This window comes from Ascaphus truei, unplaced genomic scaffold (genome assembly GCF_040206685.1).
Source record: "Ascaphus truei isolate aAscTru1 unplaced genomic scaffold, aAscTru1.hap1 HAP1_SCAFFOLD_2008, whole genome shotgun sequence".
NCBI classification, from domain to species: domain Eukaryota; kingdom Metazoa; phylum Chordata; class Amphibia; order Anura; family Ascaphidae; genus Ascaphus; species Ascaphus truei.
Genome location: NW_027454916.1, coordinates 41,836 through 51,528, shown reverse-complemented (window position 1 = coordinate 51,528; position 9,693 = coordinate 41,836). Strand labels below are relative to the sequence as shown.

The 9,693-nt window shown below is 62.6% G+C and overlaps 1 protein-coding gene across 1 annotated transcript; it reads right to left on the bottom strand.

Moving 5' to 3' along the window:
* Positions 1 to 636: 636 nt before the first annotated feature.
* LOC142477150 (FH2 domain-containing protein 1-like) lies at positions 637 to 8,104 on the bottom strand (the record flags this gene model as incomplete). The annotated part of the gene is made up of 4 exons (XM_075582198.1): positions 7,639 to 8,104; positions 4,645 to 4,706; positions 1,049 to 1,151; positions 637 to 722 (listed from the first exon to the last, which is right to left on the bottom strand). Coding segments are annotated over exons 1-4 (308 nt in total), but the record flags the coding sequence as incomplete, so codon positions are not given.
* Between the last annotated feature and the right edge of the window lie 1,589 nt (positions 8,105 to 9,693).

The window sequence follows — 9,693 nt, the reverse complement described above, 5'->3', positions numbered from 1 at the left end:
GGAGAGGGGGAGGGGAAGAGATGAGATGGAGAAGGGTGGAAGAGATGGAGAGGGGGAGGGGGAAGAGATGGAGAGGGGGAGGGGGAAGAGATGGAGAGGGGGAGGGGGAAGAGATGGAGAGGGGGAGGGGGAAGAGATGGAGAGGGGGAGGGGGAAGAGATGGAGAAGGGGGGAAGAGATGGAGAGGGGGGGGGAGGGGGAAGAGATGGAGAGGGGGGGGAGGGGGAAGAGATGGAGAAGGGGGGCAGAGATGGAGAGGGGGGGAAGAGATGGAGAGGGGGAGGGGGAAGAGATGGAGAGAGGGAGGGGGAGGGGAAGAGATGGAGAAGGGGGGGGAAGAGATGGAGAAGGGGGAAGAGATGGAGAGGGGGGAAAAGATGGAGAGGGGGGGGAAGAGATGGAGAGGGGGCTAAGAGATGGAGAGGGGGCTAAGAGATGGAGAGGGGGCTAAGAGATGGAGAGGGGGCTAAGAGATGGAGAGGGGGCTAAGAGATGGAGAGGGGGCTAAGAGATGGAGAGGGGGGAGAAGATATGGAGAGGGGGGGGAGAAGATATGGAGAGGGAGGAGAAGATATGGAGAGGGGGAGAAGAGATGTAGAGGGGAGGGGGGAATTAGCAGGGGTGTGGGATACTAACCTTGGTACCTCCACCAGTAGCACCAGGAACAGCTCCGGGTCAGATAGGCGGCTCCTCTCTCCTTTAAATGCCCTCAGCTTTTTCATCTGCAGGGGAAGGTACAATGTGACAGCCACCGGGACCCCCGGGGCAGGGACCCCGGGACAGCCACAGGGACCCCCGGGACAGCCACAGGGAGCCCCGGGACAGGGACCCCCGGGACAGCCACAGGGACCCCCGGGACAGGGACCCCCGGGACAGCCACAGGGACCCCCAGGACAGCCACAGGGACCCCCGGGACAGGGACCCCCGGGACAGGGACCCCCGGGACAGGGACCCCCGGGACAGGGACCCCCGGGACAGCCACAGGGACCCCCGGGACAGCCACAGGGACCCCCGGGCAGGGCACAGGGACCCCCACCCCTTCCTGTACCTCGTCTTTCTCCGGGAGAAGTCGCTGCAGTTCTCCCAACTTCTCAGCCCCAAAGCTGGATCCAGTTCCATGTTTGATATCTTCAATCATCATCTGTACTGGCCTATAGGGGGAGAGAGGCGAGTGCATGGGGGAGAGAGGCGAGTGCATGGGGGAGAGAGGCGAGTGCATGGGGGAGAGAGGCGAGTGCATGGGGGAGAGAGGCGAGTGCATGGGGGAGAGAGGCGAGTGCATGGGGGAGAGAGGCGAGTGCATGGGGGAGAGGCGAGTGCATGGGGGAGAGAGGCGAGTGCATGGGGGAGAGAGGCGAGTGCATGGGGGAGAGAGGCGAGTGCATGGGGGAGAGAGGCGAGTGCATGGGGGAGAGAGGCGAGTGCATGGGGGAGAGAGGCGAGTGCATGGGGGAGAGAGGCGAGTGCATGGGGGAGAGAGGCGAGTGCATGGGGGAGAGAGGAGTGAGGGGGGAGAGAGGCGAGTGCATGGGGGAGAGAGGCGAGTGCATGGGGGAGAGAGGCGAGTGCATGGGGGAGAGAGGCGAGTGCATGGGGGAGAGAGGCGAGTGCATGGGGGAGAGAGGCGAGTGCATGGGGGAGAGAGGCGAGTGCATGGGGGAGAGAGGCGAGTGCATGGGGGAGAGAGGATGGCAGAGGGGGAGAAAGAGAGAGGAGAGGAGTGAGGGGGGAGAGAGGGGGTAAGCAGTGCAGTCTTAACGCATGGGCACGCTGGGCAGTTGCCCGGTGGCCCCACGAGTATAGGGGCCCCACGAGTATAGGGGCCCCACGAGTATAGGGGCCCCACGATTATAGGGGCTCCACGAGTATAGGGGCCCCGCGCTAATCTATGCACAGACCAGAATTTAACACTCATTTTCCGATCACCCGCCTCACATTCAAACCTCCGCAACGCGTGGAAGGAGGGAAAGGACGCCTTGCAGCGGGGAGTCGGCGTGTCTGCCTGCGCGAGGCACATTGTGCCGTTCTTATCGCGCGCTATGTTATGGAAGCAGAATATCGTACCGGATTCGCGGGAGGTAATTACCGGCTCGGGACAACACTTGCTGACCGTGCGCAGGGCGAGTTTCCGACCCCGCACCATTTTTATGTTGGAATGTTTGTTTTTTCAAGTTGACGGCCCGTGTTGTGTTGGCCACACGCGTGTAGTGATCCAGCTCTGTGTACCGCAGGTTTTATTTAATGTCAGAACACGGATTTTGTTGGAGGGACCAATAAAAATAATGAATATAAGCTTATTTTATCGATTATTGACATTTTTATTCCTGTGTGTGGTTGTGTAGGCCGGGCCCAGGGCACTGCGAGGAGTGAGGGGGGGAGGAGTGAGGGGGGGAGGAATGAGGGGGGGAGGAATGGTGGGGAGAGGAGTGAGGGAAGAGAGAGGAATGGTGGGGGAAGAGAGAGGAATGGTGGGGAGAGGAGTGAGGGAAGAGAGGAATGTGGGGGGGGGTGAGGAGTGAGGGAAGAGAGGAATGGGGGGGAGAGGAGTGAGGGAAGAGAGGGGAATGGGGGGGAGAGGAGTGAGGGAAGAGAGAGGAATGGTGGGGGGAAGAGAGAGGAATGGTGGGGAGAGGAGTGAGGGAAGAGAGGAATGTGGGGGGGGGTGAGGAGTGAGGGAAGAGAGGAGTGAGGGAGGGGCAGAGGAGTGAGGGAGGGGGAGAGGAGTGAGGGAAGAAAGAGGAATGAGGGGGAGAGGAATGAGGGAAGAGAGGAATGAGGGGAAGAGGAGAGAGGAATGGGGGGGAGAGGAGTGAGGGAAGAGAGGAATGGGGGGGAGAGGAGTAAGGGAAGAGAGGAATGGGGGGGAGAGGAGTGAGAGAAGAGAGGAATGAGGGGGAGAGGAGTGAGGGAAGAGAGAGGAATGGGGGGAGAGGAGTGAGGGAAGAGAGGAATGAGGGGGAGAGGAGTGAGGGAAGAGAGAGGAATGGGGGGGAGAGGAGTGAGGGAAGAGAGAGGAATGGTGGGGAGAGGAGTGAGGGAAGAGAGAGGAATGGTGGGGAGAGGAGTGAGGGAAGAGAGGAATGTGGGGGGGGTGAGGAGTGAGGGAAGAGAGGAATGGGGGGGAGAGGAGTGAGGGAAGAGAGAGGAATGGTGGGGAGAGGAGTGAGGGAAGAGAGGAATGTGGGGGCGGGGAGAGGAGTGAGGGAAGAGAGGAATGAGGGGGATAGGAGTGAGGGAAGAGAGAGGAATGGGGGGGAGAGGAGTGAGGGAAGAGAGGAATGAGGGGGAGAGGAGTGAGGGAAGAGAGAGGAATGGGGGGGAGAGGAGTGAGGGAAGAGAGGAATGAGGGGGAGAGGAGTGAGGGAAGAGAAAGGAATGGGGGGGAGAAGAGTGAGGGAAGAGAGGAATGAGGGGGAGAGGAGAGAGGAATTGTGGGGAGAGGAGTGAGGGAAGATAGGAATGTGGGGAGAGGAGTGAGGGAAGAGAGGAATGTGGGGGGGGAGAGGAGTGAGGGAAGAGAGGAATGGGGGGGAGAGGAGTGAGGGAAGAGAGAGGAATGGGGGGGGAGGAGTGAGGGAGGGGCAGAGGAGTGAGGGAGGGGCAGAGGAGTGAGGGAGGGGCAGAGGAGTGAGGGAGGGGCAGAGGAGTGAGGGAGGGGCAGAGGAGTGAGGGAGGGGCAGAGGAGTGAGGGAAGAAAGAGGAATGAGGGGGAGAGGAGTGAGGGAAGAGAGGAATGGGGGGGAGAGGAGTGAGGGAAGAGAGAGGAATGGGGGGAGAGGAGTGAGGGAGGGGGAGAGGAGGGAGGGGCAGAGGAGTGAGGGAGGGGGAGAGGAGTGAGGGAAGAAAGAGGAATGAGGGGGAGAGGAATGAGGGAAGAGAGGAATGAGGGGAAGAGGAGAGAGGAATGGGGGGGAGAGGAGTGAGGGAAGAGAGGAATGGGGGGGAGAGGAGTAAGGGAAGAGAGGAATGGGGGGGAGAGGAGTGAGAGAAGAGAGGAATGAGGGGGAGAGGAGTGAGGGAAGAGAGAGGAATGGGGGGGAGAGGAGTGAGGGAAGAGAGGAATGAGGGGGAGAGGAGTGAGGGAAGAGAGACGAATGGGGGGGAGAGGAGTGAGGGAAGAGAGGAATGAGGGGGAGAGGAGTGAGGGAAGAGAGAGGAATGGGGGGAAGATGAGTGAGGGAAGAGAGAGGAATGAGGGGGAGAGGAGTGAGGGAAGAGAGAGGAATGGGGGGGGACAGGAGTGAGGGAGGGGGAGAGGAGTGAGGGAAGAGAGAGGAATGAGGGGGAGAGGAGTGAGGGAAGAGAGAGGAGTGAGGGAGGGGGGAGAGGAGTAAGGGAGGGGCAGAGGAGTGAGGGAGGGGCAGAGGAGTGAGGGAGGGGCAGAGGAGTGAGGGAGGGGCAGAGGAGTGAGGGAGGGGCAGAGGAGTGAGGGAGGGGCAGAGGAGTTGGGGAGAGGAGTGAGGGAGGGGCAGAGGAGTGAGGGAGGGGGAGAGAAGTGAAGGAGGGGGAGAGGAGTGAGGGAGGGGGAGAGGAGTGAGGGAGGGGGAGAGTGGGGGCAGAGGGGAGGGAGGGGGGAGTGAAGTTGGGGAAGAGTAGGGAGGGAGTTAATAGCATGTTACCCCACACTGCAGGAGCAGCGCTCACCTCTTAAACTGCTTCAGGAAGATCCCCAGGTTCATGCATCTCTTGGCATTCAGAAGAGAGACCTAAATGCAGACAGGATAGTGTTATATGTCCCGTCCTGCACCGCTAGGACTGTACCCACAGCTCACAGCAAGGGAGAGAGGAGGGGGGCGGAGGGGAGGGGGAAAGAGGAGGAGGGTGGCGGGGGGGAGTGGGAGAGAGGAGGAGGGTGGCGGGGAGGGGGAAAGAGGAGGAGGGCGGCGTGGGGGAGGGGAAGAGAGGAGGAGGGTGGCGGGGAGGGGGAGAGAGGAGGAGGGTGGCGGGGAGGGGGAAAGAGGAGGAAGGTGGGGAGGGGGAAAGAGGAGGGGGCGGGGGGAGGGGGAAAGAGGAGGGGGCGGCGGGAGGGGGAAAGAGGAGGAAGGTGGGGAGGGGGAAAGAGGAGGGGGCGGGGGGAGGGAGGAGGGCGGCGGGGAGGGGGATAGAGGAGGAGGGCGGCGGGGAGGGGGAAAGAGGAGGAGGGCGGAGGGGAGGGGGAAAGAGGAGGGGGCGGCGGGGAGGGGGAAAGAGGAGGAGGGCGGCGGGGAGGGGGAAAGAGGAGGAGGGCGGCGGGGAGGGGGAAAGAGGAGGAGGGCGGCGGGGAGGGGGAAAGAGGTGGAGGGCGGCGGGGAGAGAGAGAGAGGAGGAGGGCGGCGGGGAGGGGGAAAGAGGAGGAGGGTGGGGGGAGGGGGAAAGAGGAGGAGGGTGGGGGGAGGGGGAAAGAGGGGGAGGGTGGGGGGAGGGGGAAATAGGAGGGTGGGGGGAGGGGGAAAGAGGAGGGTGAGGGGAGGGGGAAAGAGGAGGAGGGGGGAGGTGGAAAGAGGAGGAGGGTGGGGGGGAGGAGGAAAGAGGAGGAGGGGGAGGGGGAAAGAGGAGGAGGGGGAAAGAGGAGGAGGGTGGAGGGAGGGGGAAAGAGGAGGAGGGTGGGGGGGAGGGGGAAAGAGGAGGAGGGTGGGGGGGAGGGGGAAAGAGGAGGAGGGTGGGGGGGAGGGGGAAAGAGGAGGAGGGTGGGGGGAGGGGGAAAGAGGAGGAGGGTGGGGGGAGGGGGAAAGAGGAGGAGGGTGGGGGGAGGGGGAAAGAGGAGGAGGGTGGCGGGGAGGGGGAAAGAGGAGGAGGGTGGCGGGGAGGGGGAAAGAGGAGGAGGGTGGCGGGGAGGGGGATAGAGGAGGAGGGTGGCGGGGAGGGGGAAAGAGGAGGAGGGTGGCGGGGAGGGGGAAAGAGGAGGAGGGTGGCGGGGAGGGGCAAAGAGGAGGAGGGTGGCGGGGAGGGGGAAAGAGGAGGAGGGTGGCGGGGAGGGGGAAAGAGGAGGAGGGTGGGGGGGAGGGGGAAAGAGGAGGAGGGTGGGGGGGAGGGGGAAAGAGGAGGAGGGTGGGGGGAGGGGGAAAGAGGAGGAGGGTGGGGGGGAGGAGGAAAGAGGAGGAGGGTGGGGGGGAGGTGGAAAGAGGAGAAGGGTGGGGGGAGGGGGAAAGACGAGGAGTGGGGGGGAGGGGGAAAGAGGAGGAGGGTGGGGGGGGAGGGGGAAGGGGGAAAGAGGAGGAGGGTGGGGGGAGGGGGAAAGAGGAGGAGGGTGGCGGAGAGGGGGAAAAAGGAGGAGGGTGGCGGAGATGGGGAAAGAGGAGGGGGTTGGCGGGGAGGGGGAAAGAGGAGGAGGGTGGTGGGGAGGGGGAAAGAGGAGGGTGGCGGGGAGGAAAGAGGAGGGAGAGGTGAAAGGAAAGAGGAGGGAGAGGGGTGAAAGGAAAGAGGAGGGTGGGGGGAGGGAAAGAGGAGGGTGGGGGGAGGGAAAGAGGAGGGTGGGGGGGAGGGAAAGAGGAGGGTGGGGGGGAGGGAAAGAGGAGGGTGGGGGGGAGGGAAAGAGGAGGGTGGGGGGGAGGGAAAGAGGAGGGTGGGGGGGAGGGAAAAAGGAGGGTTGGGGGGAGGGAAAAAGGAGGGTGGGGGGAGGGAAAAAGGAGGGTGGGGGTTGGGAAAAAGGAGGGTGGGGGTTGGGAAAGAGGAGGGTGGGGGGAGGGAAAGAGGAGGGTGGGGGGAGGGAAAGAGGAGGGTGGGGGGGTGAAAGGAAAGAGGAGGGAGAGGGGTGAAAGGAAAGAGGAGGGAGAGGGGTGAAAAGAAAGAGGAGGGTGGCGGGAGGGAGGGGAAGGGGGAAAGAGGTGGGTGGCGAGGGGAAGGGGGAAAGAGGAGGGTGGCGAGGGGGAGGGAGAAAGCGGAGGGTGGAGGGGAGGGAGGGAATGAGGAGGGTGGGGGGAGGGAGGGAATGAGGAGGGTGGGGGGGAGGGAGGGAATGAGGAGGGTGGGGGGGAGGGAATGAGGAGAGTGGGGGGGAGGGAATTAGGAGAGTGGGGGGAATGAGGAGAGTGGGGAGGGAGGGAATGAGGAGAGTGGGGGGGAGGGAATGAGGAGAGTGGGGGGAGGGAATGAGGGGGGTGGGGGGAGGGAATGAGGAGGGTGGGGGGAGGGAATGAGGAGGGTGGGGGGAGGGAATGAGGAGGGTGGGGGGAGGGAATGAGGAGGGTGGGGGGAGGTAATGTGGAGAGTGGGGGGGAGGGAATGAGGAGGGTGGGGGGAGGGAATGTGGAGAGTGGGGGGGAGGGAATGAGGAGGGTGGGGGGAGGGAAAGAGGTGGGGGGGAGGGAATTTAGGTAATGAGGAGGGGGGGGGGTGGAATGAGGAGGGGGGGCGGGAATGAGGAGGGGGGGCGGGAATGAGGAGGGGGGGCGGGAATGAGGAGGGGGGGGCGGGAATGAGGAGGGGGGGTGGGAATGAGGAGGGGGGAGGGAATGAGGAGGGGGGGGGGTCAGTGACTGCTCCTAGCTTTCCTCACCCTGTGCCTGTATCCCATTATGTCACATTGATTAATCCGTGCCTGGTGATTTCTCTCACACCTGCACCTCTTTTGCCCCCCTCCACTCCGCACTCTTCTCCCAGTCTCATGCTCTCCCCCCTCACCGCCAGCGCAATGAGGCATAACCCCCCCCCCCCTCTCACCACGGGCTCCGTGATCCCCCGCGCCGGGCGTGTCCTGAGGCTCTGGCTCCCCCTCATCCTGCGCTTTTCCTCCGGCTGCCCGAACAGCTCCTCTATGTGCGAGAGGTTGATCTGAAGGCCGGTGCCCTGGGGGCCGCACGTCCACAGGTTGCGTCCGCCCAACACACGTTCCGCAGGCAGCGCATCCCAGTTAAAGTTGCGCAGTTTGGAGCGACGCTGATCCCCGTAGTGCAGGGGGGCCGAAGCGAGAGAGGACGGTGAGATCTCCCCAGAGGGTGTAGGGGGCAGGGAGAACCCCCTAGGTGGAAGGGGAGGAGGGGGCAGGGAGAACCCCACCTCTGGAGGAGGGGGATGAAATAACCCCCCAGGTAGAGGCGGGGGAGGAGGGGGCAGGGAGAGCCCCCCAGGTACAGGTGGGGGAGGAGGGGGCAGGGAGCACCCCCAAGGTAGAGGGGGAGGAGAAGGGGGCAGGGAGAGCCCCCCAGGTACAGGTGGGGGAGGAGGGGGCAGGGAGCACCCCCCAGGTAGAGGGGGAGGAGGAGGGGGCAGGGAGAGCCCCCCAGGTAGAGGGGGAGGAGGGGGGCAGGGAGAACCCGCCAGGTAGAGGGGGAGGAGGGGGCAGGGAGAACCCCCCATGTAGAGGTGGGGGAGGAGGGGGCAGGGAGCACCCCCAAGGTAGAGGGGGAGGAGAAGGGGGCAGGGAGAGCCCCCCAGGTAGAGGTGGGGGAGAAGGGGGCAGGGAGAGCCCCCCAGGTAGAGGGGGAGGAGGGGGCAGGGAGAGCCCCCCAGGTAGAGGGGGAGGAGGGGGCAGGGAGAGCCCCCCAGGTAGAGGGGGAGGAGGAGGCAGGGAGAACCCCCCAGGTAGAGGGGAAGGAGGAGGGGGCAGGGAGAAATCTCCAGGTAGAGGGGGGGGGATGCAGGGAGAAATCACCAGGGGGAGGGCGGGGGAGGGAGAAGACACATGGTAGAGGTGGAGGGGGCAGGGAGAAGTCACCAGGTGAGGGAGGAGGAGAGTTCTTTGAGGTCACCATGGCAACAATATCTTCCTTGTCCTTCTGCCCTCAGGCAATTTAGAGGGTGGGGGGAGGGCACAAACTCTGTGCTTGGGGGGACAATCAGGGAATCATCATTGCAACTAGATCACAGCCTGAAGGACGAGAGAACGAGAGAGGAAGCGTTAAACAGACCCCTCAAACACTTTATAGGCACACCCCATTTATAGAACAGCCCCAATGTACCCCTCCCTGTGGGAGTTAGCCCTGGTATAAGAACACCCCCTTGTGATGGTAGGGGGTAGCCAGGCTATCACATAAAGGTTTAAGCCCGTTTGGTTACCCCTTATCCGTGTTGGGTTTATAGATTGTCAGCTCTTGAGCCCAGGGTTTGTACATGCAAAACCTGTAATGTGCGGCAATAACATATTTTATGTTTTTACCTTTCCAGAAGTGCCAGCAAGCAGAGATTACTGTGGTATGAGTTTCAAGGTAGGGTTTACGGAGAAAGTGTTGTCCGACTGTGCCTAGGTAGTCAGGGGCCAGAGTGCTATACTCTCCTAGGTGCAGGTAAGTCTACCTAAGGATTTTCACCTTGCAGATTTTAGCCTGCATGTCCTAGAACTGAAATCAGCCTGCAGTTCCAGACGCTGCCCCTCCCCCCTCTCCAGAGCTGGAATTTAACTCACCGGAACTTGGTGCTTAGAATCTTGGAGAACTCCCAAATCTGATGGGCGTGATGGGCGTGGGGGTTTATAAAACTTCTCCGTTTCATTCACAGAACACTACCCCTATCAGAAGTGTGAGAACATTCTCAGCAGCCAATCAGAGCAGGGCTCATCTGGCTGATGATGTCAGAGAAAGGGGCATGGCTATCTGCAGGGAAGGCTCCGCAGAGTCTGAAAGAACCCAAATGGCTGTTGGGGCCTTCTCCTCTGCCCCTCCTTGCAACCACATGGCCCGACACCTCCACATCCTGGATTTCCTTTGAGCCCATATGGCTTTTGGTATGTTGGAATATCAAGAGGTGGTTTTTTTCTTTTTTTTTTTCTGAACTGTGTGC